Source organism: Staurois parvus, unplaced genomic scaffold (assembly GCF_062004578.1).
Source record: "Staurois parvus isolate SC_StPar_1 unplaced genomic scaffold, SC_StPar_1.0 ptg000105l, whole genome shotgun sequence".
Classification (NCBI taxonomy): Eukaryota; Metazoa; Chordata; class Amphibia; order Anura; family Ranidae; genus Staurois; species Staurois parvus.
Genome location: NW_028317901.1, coordinates 2,797,005 through 2,812,331, shown reverse-complemented (window position 1 = coordinate 2,812,331; position 15,327 = coordinate 2,797,005). Strand labels below are relative to the sequence as shown.

Below are 15,327 nucleotides of genomic sequence, written 5' to 3'. Positions count from 1 at the left end.
AAAAGCATATTTCAAGTTTAGGTGGAGTTTCATGAGTGACCAGCTGGCTTATTTTTCTTAGCCCTGGTTCACACCGCAGCAACTTCAGGTGCCAAATGCAATTTACAAATCACACCTGAAGTCGCAACTAATTTATTTCTATTGCATTTTCTTAATAGGTGCGATTTCAAGCAGTGCGATTTGAAAAATAGTTCCTGCATGACTCTTACCACTTCAGTGCGATTTAACTCTCAGACTATAAGGTAAATATCAGCGCTACTTTGAAGTCTGCTTTAAATGGGACCAAATCACACAACTTTGAAATTGCATTTGGTATGAATCAGGACTTAGGGTCCTTTCAAACTGATGCACTTTTGATGCATACCCTTTGATTTTTTTTTGGTGCGCTTCTAAAAAAAACCCACCAAAGATGCAGAATGCAGGACCTAACAAAGTGCAGCACATCTGCCGCGTGAACAGCAACATAAGATTTAACGGAGAATTGTTTTCATGCGTTTTTGTTGCCCAGGAAAAGCACATCAGTCTGAAAAGGGGCCTAATGTACTGCAACTGCATCATTTCACCAGTGTCCAGCTCTGTTCCAGCCTACTTGGAATTTCCAGTCACCACAGCAGCAATTCTTAGGGCAAAAAAAAAAAAAAATACATAAAAATGGTAGGGAAAAAAATATGTAAGCGGTCATTCTATGCAACTAGAAGGATCAAACTAAATAGGACTTGAAAACTACAGACCCTCCCATTCCACTGATTCAGTGAGCTTCAGATTCATTTCAACACTGGCAGAATTTTATCAAAGATTTCTGATCGATCTAACAAATATCCACATGTAAAACAACCAAATGTAATAAATTGTTTTTGATAGATCTTATTTTCTGTGGATATTGTGTTGCATCTTTTAGTTCTTTAAATCTATGACAAATCAGATGTTTGCGAACCCTTTGATGAGAAAACTATGTAAACAGCCAGATTGGTCAAATGTTTTCCAGTATCTGCAGGTTCCTTAAGACCTAGATTCACACAATGAACCGCATGTGAATCGGATAGGAATTGCACCACATTCTTGTGCAATTCACATGCGATTTAGTGAGGTGCTATTTGAGCCCATTCATTTTGAATGGGCTCAAATCGTACCGCATCACACCACAGAAGTGCAGGCACCTTTTTTGGAGCCACACCACTTGGTTGTTTTGTACCATGCGAGCCGGCGTGGGCAAATTGCACTGCAATTTCAATGCATTTGGGGTGTCTAACTTTGTATTGACACTCGCAGTGAATAGCGAACACACTGCGATAGCAAGAGTGGGAAACGGAGCAGGGATCGCCATGTTTCCTGTACCACATGTGTGTGACCAGGAGCTTAGTGTTAGAAAAGAACTAGCTTCAGACAGTTATGTGCAAGTCTAACCTACTGTATATGTAGGTCTTTGTTACCTTTCAAAGATCACAGTACTCCCCCAAATAATGCCTTCCAGCTGCCTTTTCCTTCAGAAAGGCGGCACCATCTTTGTTCAGCATCTACACTGACTTGCTATAAAAAGTTACAATATTACAGTTAGAGCAATGCTTCTTCCTACGTGCATGCAGACTGGTGACATTGTCCTAGATTGCAACACTCAGCATACACAGTCACTTGTTTCGAGTACTACTTTGCAGAACTAAACCTCTACTATATCAAACTGCCAGAAGAGACAAGGAATCCTAAATCTGAATCAACCTCTTCTGATTGGGTTGGGAGTCCCCGATAAAATTCAACGGTTAAGCCTTACAAATCTTCCTATCACGTCACCTTCTACAGTCCCATTAAAAAACCCACTCTGAGAATACAGAAAAGAAAAAAAAAAAAAATGTAATGTGATTGTAAAGGTTGTTATTTTTTTGTAAAAAAAAAAAAAAAAAAAGTTATGCTTACCTGCTCTGTGCAATGTTTTTGCACAAAGCAACCATGATCCTCCTCTTCTCAGGTCCCCCACCGGCAGTCCTGCCCCCCCCCCCTCCTCGAGTACCCCCACAGCAAGTGGCACTCATGCATGCTCGCTCCCTAGCTGGCTGTGTGTGTCCATTGACACACAGTGAGGCTTAGCCTGCCTCTGCTTCCTCTCCCGTCTCTGAGCCTATGCTCCTGGGCACAGTGCTGGATTGCCATCTGGCTCAAGTATTTTGGTTGCTGCACATGAAAAAGTTTTTTTTACTTTAATTACAGGAATGCATTCAGGTAAAAAGAAAAAAAACACCTTTACAACCACGTTAATGGAGGTAATCAACCAAAAGACTAGCAGTGAGTCCTTTTAGAAACCTTTATTCCTACTCCAAATATAGAATCTTCATATACCATGGCATCTTAAAAATCCCATCTTTTGAGTGGAGGTTATTGACATATGCTGAAGTGGAGTGGAGTGACTACTGAAATGCATAAAAACAAATAAGGATCTCTGTTTTCATGTTTTGAATTAACCAAATCACATGGAGAAAATTGAAATACATGATATGCCAATTAGGAGTTGAGCATACAAGCTGATAGTCATTTTCCATAATGTGAAGGGTGAATTGGGAATGTGTATCTGCAACACTTGGAATATAGATAGTCATTAGTCCAGAATCCATTCTGATGCATACATGTCCTCAGATTGTAAGCTCCAAGGAGCAGGGCCCTCCTATTCCTTCTGTGCTGAAATGTATTGTATTTGTACTGTCTCCCTTTATATTGTAAACTGTTGGCACTATACAAATCCTGTGTAATAATAATGTCCACATACAGTATCCTTCTTGTCGGAGGCGAATAGAGGAACTATTATATTTATGCTCGTTACATTCGGTGTAGGTTTAGGACCCTTGTGGAAGAGCACAAGACCTCATGCCAACATGGAACGGTGTACCACTATTGCTATCAATGTAATGGGTCTGTAATTCTAAAATTCATATTCATAATTACATATGTAAATACTGGGAGGCAAGGCTTTACAAGGTTATATATTTTGATGTATCCAATCATAGGTTCTATTATTGTTTATATAATTGAGTAGAGGTGCTCCTGCAATAATTTAGGTGGGTTTATTGCATGGGAATATATAATTTATGTTATATACTATAGCAGATGGTGTTTTAAGGGTGCACTGGTACCTATAAGTACAAGATACATAGAGCATGTGTACTTTCTGTACAAAATGTATATAATCCGATGCCGGTTTTCAAGATACTATGGCATTTTTATTAATAAAAATATTTCAAGAAGGAATAAAATGGGTACCATTAAGGAATATATATTCTTTATGCTGGGTTTCTGAAGGGATCCATTGAAGTTCCTATGAAAGGAAGGCTTTTTTGCCTAAACATTTTTGCCTCTTTCACTGAGCATCAGAAATTGGTGGATGACACTGTCCCAGCTTTCTCAGTTCCAACCCTCCCTCTGGTTCAACTGACCAAGCCTCACTGTCAGACTTTCTCCAGTGTTACTTTGATCTTACATCGACCTGCCTCACCAAAAACATGCAGTGTCACACATGTTCTTTTGCTCTTACTCTGGAGCGGACACTCTCCTTGGAGGCAAAACAAAGAAAACTTCTCCTTATAAAGTAGAAACATAAAACAGCTTTATTCATGATAAAAGTACTACTCCCAAGTGTACAGTCTATCCATGCATTCAGAAGGGGGCCAACTCCCCCACTGTTATCACCCAATTGGGGCCAGCACTCTAAAAGAGAATCTAACAGGCTATGATCCCTTCCCTCCACAGACATTTAGCTCCCACCATAACCCAACATGTGTCAAAGGTCCAGACACCTTCCTCCAAAGCAGATCAAAAATTGAGCGATCAGTGGTCATGTAATTGCTCACTTCTCAATCTTATAGCCAACATGAGACAGCTGCAGCATAGGGGTTCATTCAGACGGCAGATTAGTGCCATCCCCTTATGCAGAGTGGATGGCAGATGAGCGGACATCCACCTTGGAGCTGCGTGCAGGCAATCCATAGAAGATGATGCACATGCAGAGCCAGCATGGATACAATTGCATGTCAAAGACTGGCATGCGGGCAGGAGAGGGTGCACAGATCCAAAAACAGGGGCTTGAATCAGTGCAAAGGTAAGTATGGATGTTTATTAAAAACGTCTCATTTAAAGAGATTGTCCCCTCCAAATCTGTAGAAATATGTTTAAATGCTCACGTGTAGCACTTTCCTTTCCATAGTTTTCTTAGGTATTGTGTCTTTGAATTTAGCAAGGAATTAAACATCTCCAAAAAAACAAAAGGTGATTCCTTAGCACCACCACTTTCCCCCTCTTTCCTGCTATAGCATAGCCCCCTACTCTTCTGAGTGCATAATTACTGTCTGTGCTGGCTCAACTCCTCAGACCCTCCCTACATAACCTTTTACACAACTGCCAGGGAAGGAGCAAAGTATCACTTGAGTGACAATACTGAGGACTTTGCATACAAAATGGTCACACCCAGCAGTCTCATTTTGGGTGTAAATAGGTCTCCTTCTGGCTATACTGAAGCAGTTGACATCTAAAGGCCAACTGCCAGGTCTGAGTACAGACATGTGGAGCATCATATCTCTGGAAAAGCTGCATGTTGTGTGTGTGATGGTTTATAGATTTTAAAATATATATTACACATATAAAAACAGACATATACCCACCAAATCCAGATTGTGCAATAAACACTGATCTGCATACATGTTCTAGGTCAATAACAGCTAGACAATTAGCATTTGACAGGTTTAATTTAAGCAGCCAAGGAACATATTTCCAACAATGAATTTCAATTTTATGTTAAAACCATTATCTCTGGATTTTCATGTCATCTAGCTGATCTACTGATCATTTACGCGCTTGGATTTTCAGTTAAAACAATCTCTGATGAGAAAACAGAATTTTATGAGCCTAATGCAGGTATACTGCATCAATCCAATCTAATTTTGTAACTAAAAAAGGAAAGCCCAACTTATTATATAATTAAAAGCACAAAGTGCACACAGAGGAAGCATATGCCCTTAGTGGAAATATTTTATCACCACTTTAACACTTTAATAATAAGTGACCATAAAGTGGGAGGGTCTGTTAAAAGAGAAGTTAACCTTTGTGAACATGTTACAAGTTCACCTGTTTTAAAGGTGGAACATGTAACATGTTCTGCTCCTGCAGCTCCCCCCTCCCTGTGAGAGTGGGCTGGGAATCTGCTCCTCGCACCCGCTGTCACAATTTGAAAGAGCGGCCATACGGGGGTTCCACCCACACAGCTGCGTCATTCAGTGATAACTCTGTGAATGAATGCCTACAAGTTCCATCAGCCTCTGTGGGTGACAGCTTGCAGTTCTCTATGAACTGTGAGGGAGCTGGTAAGCTCTTGTATTCCATCGATCTTCCTGTCATTCAATAACTGCCTGTTGGAGGTAAGGACAGAAAGCTACACTGAGTCTGCAAGAGCTGATCTACTGATCACAGGTACAATGCTCTTTCAAGCTCTTAAGAAAAAATAAAAAAAAAATGGCAAATGCTAATTTTTTACCAGCAAAAAAAAATGCATTTTTTTAAAGGCGAATTTATCCTTTAAAAAGGGTAAAATAAGCTATGAACTAAAGGCTGCACAAATAAATTTTGTAGGTGGAAGACAAAACAAACAAGTTAAACATTGAAATATATTAAGTGCTCATTTTTCTAATAAACTAGGCTTGTGTATTAAAATGTTTTTGAGCATTTCTCTTCTGGATGCACTCAATTTGCATTCAGCAGCAATCAGGTATTTTCCTCCTAGACAGCAGCTCTTAAATCACAGGATGCACTGTGACCTTGGGAAAAAAAGACCTTGAAACTGGAGCAGCAGTAATGCATATGTATGAAATGCTCTTGGGAGAGAGCAATAATAAAGGACTCTGACACCACAAATAATAAATCGCACAACCCTAAAGAAAAATCAGTCTGTTGGGAATGGGCCTATAAGCTAAGAGGATGACCAAATTGTACTCCATGTTTTGTAGCATCTGAAATGTGGTTACAATTGCCTGCTCATACTGTGAAATGTATACTTTCATGACGACAACACAAATAAAACAGTCCAGAAGGGGTATGGTCAGAAGAAAAATGTTTAATACTAGAAGTTGATCTGAAAGCTGAACTACAGGTAAAAGTAACAACTTGATGTGGGGCACTCCCCAGCACTGCAAGTGTTCAGCGCTCATTTTTTGCATAAGGTACCAGAAAGGTCCTTTTTTATGTTAGGCCCCTTTCACACGGTGGACTGATCGGGTCTGAAAGGATTAATGGACTATAACCGAATCCATTTTGTACACACTAATACAAGATGCTTGTTTAACATACACATATATATGAACTTTGTACACACTAACAAAAGTGCTTATGCCAGCTTTAACAAATAAGTGTTTTTGCAAACTTTACAAAAAAGGAGATAACCTTTACTCTCATTTCTGAAAAGTTGTAACCACAGCTTGGGCGTTGGGCCAGATTATAGCCATGGTCTGGGCGTTGTGCAGGCCATAGAGGCTCAAAAACCGTCCCCTTTTTTTCGTCTGATAAACGAGACATCGGTTGTTCGTTAAACCGACGTAACCACCAATTATTACGAACATCAGCCGACCAAGTCACAAAAATCATGACATAACAGGTCACGGCTCATGCGCATATTTTTTTCCGTAAAAACGATCGTACGATTTGATCATCATTGACGTAAAAATCAGTCGTTTTCCACAAAATTTCCAACATGACCGATAATCCAAAAAAGGAAAAAACACGAAAAACGGCCGACGAATTAACCCACTAAAAGTGCAAAAATCGGCCGATTAATCTTTCGGATGAAAATCTGCCTGTTTTCGAAACCGTCTATGGCCAGCATTAGGCCAGATATGGTGTGAAAGATAAGACAGAAACTTGAGTGTAAATGCAGACATCATACAAATAATTGTTGAGTTAAGGTAAAGATAATGTACATGTATTTGATTGGATGGTCTGAAAGTGTGTCTACCCAAAGGCTACAGTATAAAAACTCTGAGGTTATGCCAATAAAGCTGAAGTGTTTGCAATCCCAACTGAGGTGACTTGAGTGGACTCACTTTCTGAGATCTCGTAGCTGTGTCCAGGTGTGACCATTGGTACCTGAAGCAGGCCCCCAAGGAACAGGAAAAAGACCACCTACCTACCTGCAGGGTCCACCTGTCAGTTTTTTTTTTTAGAGAACTTGATCAGACCCTCCACTATCCTCTATGAAACAGCAGGTGTAAACAGACATGTGTATTTACACCCACCGACATCCGATTCTATCCTCTAAAAACAGACTAATGGGGAGCCATTCCCCATCATATAGCGGATTGGAAGGCCATCGGGTGTAAACAGACAAGTGGTCCGTTTACATCTGACCTCCCCATAGAGAACAGCAGGCTGGGTCCGCTCTGCACAAGTAGAGCAGACACAGTCCTGTCATCCACTTGCTCAGCAAACAGATCCACTGGGCAGAGTCCACTCCATATGAAAGGGGCCTAACCCTAGTTAAAAAAAAAAAAAAATTAAAAATAAAAAAAAAAGCATTTAACCCTTACAATGTGGGACAACCCCACTTCTGGAGTATTTTGTTTTCTTTCCCTGTAGTTCAACTTAGGAAAAAAAAAAAATTATAGGGATGTTACCTATTCATAAGAGCAAACTTACAAGTTTGTCTTGTTGTTAAGTAAATGAAGTATTGAGCAATCATGTAAATTGTATTCAGAGACTGTGCTAAAGGATATGCACAGTCACATAAAGTACTATCCCAACTCACAATGTACAGTAACTTTATACAAATCTTCTGTAATAATTTCCATAGCAACATGGGTATAAAAATGCCAAATGAAAAAATTCAATTTCAACGTGATCCACATTAAATTAATCTGGCCCCAGTGTATTTTACTACGATAGCTGAAATTAATAGATTTGATGTGAAGATTCAGCAGCATAGACATACAGTACCAAGAGATTAATTATGCTGCTATTAATATCCACTGACCATTAAATAGGATGCAGTGTTCCCACTATTTGCATTTCAGTAGGGGCCATCTTTCTTAGCTTTTTTCTAGGAGTCTATGAAAGATGGGGGCAAGAGAAGTTTACAGCAATACCTCCAATGAACAAAACCTTGGTAAATATGTTCTATGGAATTCCCCATCTGTCCTTTTATTTTTTTTTCTTCCAAAAACAACCAAAATCAATCAAAAAGACAGTTTTCTATGTGAAAGCAAGGGCCTTTTGATGACTAAATGATGAAGAGCACAAAATTAGAGGAAAGAATAGGCTCTCAATGGAAAAAAGGTGTCCTGGTTGCATATCAGCTTAACATAGACCTAATAAATAATTCCTGCCTTGCATCAGGTTGGTAAACACATTAATATTTTATCACGATCGCTTTTCATCTTCAGAAAACACTGAGGAGCATGGCTTAAAGAACATACCTAGCTAACAGAGGAAAAAAAATAAGTATTATATATATATATTTATTTATATAGTGTGTGTGTAAAGCAGGGCAGCTTAGTGTTCTTTCCAACCAGGAGACTATTTGCTTGGAGTATGCATGTTCTCCCTACAGTTGCAAGGCTTTCCTCTAGTTACTTCAGATTCCTCTCACACTTCAAAGACATTGCTGTTAGGAAAACGGGCTTCTGCCTAAATTGGCCCTAGTAAAGCTGGTCATATGCTGTGTTTCATGGGTGTCCCTGCCTCCAGATAATCTTAAAAGAAAAAAAAAATCAAAAGGAGCCAGCCCTATGTAACAAAGTATAATATTTTGGTTGACCTTCCTTGCGTGCGGTGCAAGCAGAGCAGAGTGCTTGTTGTACATGATGGAGAACTGCGATGTGATTCAAAACCATTGTAATTTAATGGACAAACTTTGGCTTTAAAAGAGAAGTTTGACCAATGTTTTTTTGGCAATGTTTCTCATCTGAGTCACAAGTGCACTTGCTTTGGCTCTCCTGTGACCCAGCTGACAGTGGACAAATTCTGCCAGCTGAGGTCACAGAGCAGCTCCTGGATCTGGAAGGATACAGACCACATTGTTGGGGGTCCACCTGGATCAGTAGCTGGCTCAGCCTCTAAGTTAAGAGCCAGAACCAGCTGCTCCCACCCCTTCCCATTTTCCCGTCATTCCTGTGAGAGCTGGATGGGCAGATCGGAGGGCAGATCGGAGAGCAGACAGAGAATGGAGCGATCAGTGGTCATGAGATCGCTTAGTTCTAGGACTTAAAGCCAAAGGGGGACCCCTGCTGCATGAACGTAGGTACGTATGTTTTTTGTTCTTGTCCAGGTCCATACTTCTTTACTAAATCTTACAAAGTATTAGAGACGCTTGTGAAATATGATTTTTTTTTTCTTTTTTATTTTACATTCTTGCCACTGGAAAAAAAAAAAAAAATCTTAGACATAAAAAATATTTTCTTTATCCATGGATGTCGAATATTACTGACCAGATTAAAGACTGGGCTAATGAAATGCACAAAAGTGAACGCACTTGCTGGGACATTCCATCATTTTGACTGGTGCATGTATACAGTATAAGTCAATACACACCCTAGATTGACACCTTGGCAGATACCAGTAGATACAATAAAGCAGTTTAAATGCGGTCTGCACACACATCACACACACACATATATATATGTATGTTTGTATCCACCCCTGGTAATTGAAGTTTGGCAGTTACTAGGCAGAACAAACGCCCTCCTGAACATTGATACACCGGAGCAGTAATAACTCAGCTCATAACAAATGAGGACATCAGAGATGAATTCATCGATTTACAAACCCCTTCCTGTGCAGAAAATTGGCTGTGATATGTTTGTACAGATTTGTGCACTGTATGAAGTATATCCAAATCTAAAATAAAGAACTAGGGAGGTTACCCACATATTGTCCAGATCTGTACACACATACTGAAACAAATCAAAAGCCATAATAACTCATCAGATTGGTAAATTGATAAACTCACCTCTAGAAGACAAACACAAGCTGGTCAGCACAGATTACCATCAAAGAATGGGAGATAACAGAAGGCCACAAAATAAAGTCATACATGCATGTCAGCCATCGGTGACCCTGGGGTGGACACAGGGATGTCACCGGGGGCTGAAACAGAAGAAAAACACCACATGCACATCTACAGAGAGGATACAGTGTTAGGTCCTGTTCACACATACTGCAGTGACCAGAGTTTTACTGCACTGAAAGAATTGTTTTCTATGTCTTGTTCACACCACTGGTGTCATGTACAGTGCACTGCATTAAAAGATATCTTCACCTTTGGAACATGTTACACCCATATTCAAGGTGGAACATTTACCATGTTCCAGCTCCTGCCTCTTTTCCCCCATCTCCCTGTGACAGTATGCAGGGATCTTCTCCCTGCAATTGCTGTCACAATTTGAAAACAGCGTGGTCATGCAGGGCTCCGCACACACGACAGCACCATTTATTCAGAGTTCTGTGAATGAATGAACTACAAGTACCACTGCGGCCAACAGCTCCTAGTTCTCAAAGCTTGTAGTTCACCGATTCTTCCTGCAATTCAGTAACTGCCTGCAGGATCCTGGCACTGCACCCAAGATCTGCTGATCGCAAGTTCAATGCTTTATAATCTGCAGTGTAACAAAATAAATGCATTTTTTATCTGCAAAAAGTGCATTTTTTTAAAATAAAAGGTGGAATTATCCTTTAAAATGCTACATGTATGCATTTTAGGGCCCGTTCACATTAACCACTTCCCAACCGCCCTACAGCAGAAATACCGGCACAGGGCGGAACACGCACCCAAAAATCACGTGTATATACTGAGTCCCCGCCAGGATTTATGACAGGGAGGAGAACTGTTTTATTTATGAACAGTACTCCTGTCAGCTCAGGCACACTGCATTGGATGCCTGTGCACAGCACAGCCATCTAAAGCAGTGTGCTTACAGTGAAGAACAGACACCGCCCCCTAGTAAATCACTCGCTGCACACAGTTAACCCTTTGATCACCCCTCATGTTAACCCCTTCCTGCCCAGTGCCATTAGCACAGTGTCAGAGCTTTTATTTTTTTAGCACTGATCACTGTATTGGTGTCACTGGGGATGTCAGTAACACCAAGTCAGTTCCCCCCAGTGCCAGAATGACCGCCGCAGTCCCGCTATAAGTCGCTGATCGCCACCATTACTAGTAAAAATAAAATTAAAAAAATTGAAATCCCAGTATATATACCTCCATATGTAAACGCTATAATTTTCACGTAAACCAATTAATTTACATGTATTGGGATTTTTTTTTTTAGCAAAGACATGTAGCAGAATTTTGGCCTAAATTTATGACGAAATTTGATTTTTTTAAATCCAGTTGTGTGGTGCACTGTGTTGCTATACAATGATATGAAATCCTGTCCAGTGTGCTGCAATAAAGTGCAGCATGTTGGTATTTTATCGCAAATCACTGCAGCACATCTGCAGGCTGCGTTTCAGTTTGAACAGGACACCTAGAAAACAATTGTTCTGTGTGTCCTAGAAGTGACTGGCATTTTACAGTGCAGTCAAACGCCGGTCACTGCACTAGTGTCAATTGGGCCTTACAGGATTAGTAGGATCAAAGCACTTTTGGTTATACTTCTATGGATTATAGAAGAGCACTTCTTTCTGCACTCCTGTGACCTGTTTTCAACCAACAGCTGGCTTTCTACAGGTTCAGGTAAGATTCTGACTCTTGCAGTCAGGATCCAGCCAGATTCCTGACCAGTAAATGACACCGTCTCTCAGAGCGCCACTCCCGCCACAGCCTGGCACCCCAGTGAGTGCTGGAGGGGCAGAGCAGAGAGCTGGTGGCTGACAGTTACCGCCTCTCTGCTCAATGAAGACCCAGAACTGAGTGATCAGTGGTATTTTATTGCCCTGTTCTCGGTCTTAGAGGCGACACAGGACCGATGTAGCAACAGACCAATGCTACATCCACCTGAGTATAAATGTTTGCTTTTATTTTTTTAAATTCTCAACCTTGTGTCTAAAAGGATAAGTTCACCTTCTGTAACATGTTACACTCATATTCAGGGTGGAACATGTAACGAACGGACTGGCCCCGGCACCCCTCTCCCGATTCCCTGTTGTTACAGCTAGTGGGGGATCTTCTTCTCGTGTTAGCTGTCACAATTTAAAAAAACCGTGGCCCACCCGCCTGTGTCACTCATTCACAGTATTCTGTGTAGGAGAAAACTGCAGGTCCCAGCAGCCTTTGCAGTTATCAGCTAGTTCTCAATGAACTGACCACATCGCTGTGATAGTACATTGAGTCTTCCTGTCAGTATATCGGCTTCCCAGTACGAGGAAGCCGAACACTGACAGATCTGCAGGAGACCTGCATGGCACCAGCAATCTGCTGATCACTGATGCAATGCTTTACAGGCTCCCAAACAAAATATAATCAATGCACATTTTTTTACCTGCAAAAAAAATGTGCATTTTTTTCAAAGATGAACTTATGTACACATTTTAATGCCGTGCACGCACATAAAGGCATGTAAATACACCAATGCAAATCTGTTGAGGAAAAGATTATTATATTTTGTCCCTTACAAGCATCCATAGCAATTTAACCTGCAGAAAACCGCACCTCAACACACAAAAAAAAAAAAAAAAAGATATGCACGCCAATGCACATCGTTTTATGAGCATTTTCATGCACCGTATGTGTGAACAGGACCGTTCCATATAGAGGGTTTGCTGCTAAGGGGGCATCCATGGGGGGGGGGGGGGATACGAGGAGTAGATAGGACTGCGGATAGAGGACGTAGGTCTATAGATCACGGCTCTGCACGCTTCAATCTGCTGGAGACGGTCATTCTACACACAGCGATGTGCAGGCACCCCCATCCTCTGCTATGGGGGACCCCCCCAGTCCATGGAGGAGGCAAGGTGGCACGGTGCCAGGTGTCCATGCCGGGAGGGAGCAGATGTCCCCCTGCAGGATGGAGCCATACACATTCCATGTATAGAAGAAGGAGAACACAGCCATCTGTCCTAAGCCTGCCTCCATGACAGAACACCCCGAGGGGCAGCAGCCTCCTCTCCCCCTGCTCGTACTAAGCCTGCCCTGCATACAACAGCTGCCTCCTTCCCTCCCACCTCCTCCGCTCATTGTCAGCCCTCTCTCATGCAGCTTCTAGGTGTCCCTCACCCAGCCATGCACCCCCCTCCCCCACCCTGTACCACACAGCGCTCTTCTCCTCCCCTACCGTTCTGGGTGCCGCTGGCCGGTCCCGGGACAAGGCCGCACAGCACAAGCAGCACCAGCAGGAGGGCGGCAGGCAGAGGGCGAAGGTTGCAGCGGTCCATGTGCGCACTGAGAGGTAGACACAGCCAGGCAGGTGTCCAGTCTCTCGGGCCCGGGATCCGGTGTCCGCCGCTCCCCCCTCTCGCTCTCTCTCGGTCTCCTCCCGCAGCGAGCAAGCCGAGTCTCGCGAGAAGCCGCCTGTCAGTGTGTGGGTAGGAGGAGGCGGGACCAAGCGCTGCGTCAGGCAGCCGGAAGCGATGAGCCCTGCCCAGTGCAGCTGTGTGCCCCGCCTACGGGTGGTGCAGGAATGAGGTGGTGGGCGGAGCTGGGAGCATTCCTTATAATAAAACCTTGACTGCGCAATGAACTCCGCTAAACCGAGGTGTAATGTCATCGCCGCTGATAGAACAATCGGGTCCCCCCTTGTACACCCTATGTCCCTTCTCAGCAGCCCTGACCTTCTGCAGCGTTTGCAGCCACTTCTATGGACATGCATGTGGGCGGGGCTTGTGTGTGGCAATGGTGCAGAGGGAACAGGCGACACTAGCAGAATTTGAAGGCTTAATTCACCTTTACCGAACACTGCCTATGTATGGGCTCATGTACACGGGGCGTTTGGAAAACTCTTCTGAACGATGGAAAGTGCTGGAAAACGGAGATTAACTACTTGCCAACCGCAGATAGCCAAATAACGGCTACACTGCAGCTGGCCAGTTCTGGGAGGGCGTCATATGATGTCCTGCTAGAACGCGCTCTCCTGCGTGCCCCCGCAATCTCCGTGATCGCTGTGTACTACGAACACAGCTTATCACGTGATGTGGTAAAAGGTCAATCACAGCGGCCTTTTATCTCGTGATCAGCGGTGTCCAATAACACGCTGATCTCCAGGAAATGCACTTGCCGATTCTCGGCTGCACTTTCCTCATGCTGTCAGAGAGCAAGGAAAGTACTGCAGAGAACCAGCAGTTGTCAGACCAGGGATCGGCACCGATCGGTGCTCAGCAGTGCCACCCACCAGTTCTGCCCACTTGTGCCCAGCGGTGCCACCTACCTGTGCCCAGAAGTGCCACCCACCTGTGCCCACCAGTGCCACCCACCTGTGCCCACCAGTGTCACCCGCCAGTGCCCATCAATGCAGTGCTGCCAGTCAGTGCCCAGCGGTTGTGCCAGTCAATGTCTAGCAGTGCTGCCAGTCAGTGCCCAGCAGTGATGCCAGTCAGTGCCACCTATCAGTGCTATCAGTACCCATCATCAGTGCCGCCTATCAGTACCACCTATCAGTGCCGCCTATCCGTGACACCTCATTACTGCTGCCTATCAGTGCCGCCTATCCGTGCCACCTCATCAGTGCTGCCTATTAGTGCCCATCAGTGCTGCCTCATCAACGCACATCAGTGAAGGAGAAGAATTACCTGTTTGAAAAATTTGATAATAGAAACAAAGAAAAAAATTTTTTTCAATTTTTTTTGCATTTTGTTGTTTATAGCACAACAAGTAAAGCTCCCAGCAGCAATTAAATACCACCAAAAGAAAGCTCTATTTGTGAGAAAAAAATGATCAAAATTTCATATGGGTACAATCTTGCATGACCACGCAATTGTCAATCAAAGTGCGACAGCGCTGAAAGCTGAAAATTGGCCTGGTAAAGAAGGGGGTATAAGTGCCCGGTAGGCAAGTGGTTAAAAAACGTCAATTTAGCTGCATTTGTATACTGCGTTTTATGCATATTTGCGTTCAGAACCGTTTTTAAAAGATAACCTCAGGAGACCTTCCAAAATGCCCAGAATGCACTGAAAAACAGTAAATAATTAACTATTTCAGACATATTCAGAGAACTAGAGCAGAAGCAGAGAGATCAGTATGTGTTGAGATGACCTGTCTTTTCTGGTTGTATTCACTATGGATCCCATCATGAGCATAATGCAGCACGTTCTACCATTTTTTCCTTCACGCAAAACCTGGAACTGACTGCGCTGGTGTACTGGGTCCATTTGCATACATGGAAAATACTTTGCATGCATTTCTGATGATGAATAAAGGCTCTGGACAGCATCTGGATATGG

At 42.8% G+C, this 15,327-nt stretch overlaps 1 protein-coding gene across 1 annotated transcript in view; it reads right to left on the bottom strand.

Moving 5' to 3' along the window:
• NPTN (neuroplastin) overlaps nucleotides 1-13,485 on the bottom strand; it is a 94,938-nt gene extending 81,453 nt beyond the window's left edge. The window contains exon 1 of the mRNA XM_089671389.1: nucleotides 13,227-13,485. Coding sequence (XP_089527515.1) covers nucleotides 13,227-13,326 — 100 coding nt within the window. The 5' untranslated portion in view covers nucleotides 13,327-13,485. The remainder of the gene's footprint in view (nucleotides 1-13,226) is intronic.
• Nucleotides 13,486-15,327: the final 1,842 nt, after the last annotated feature.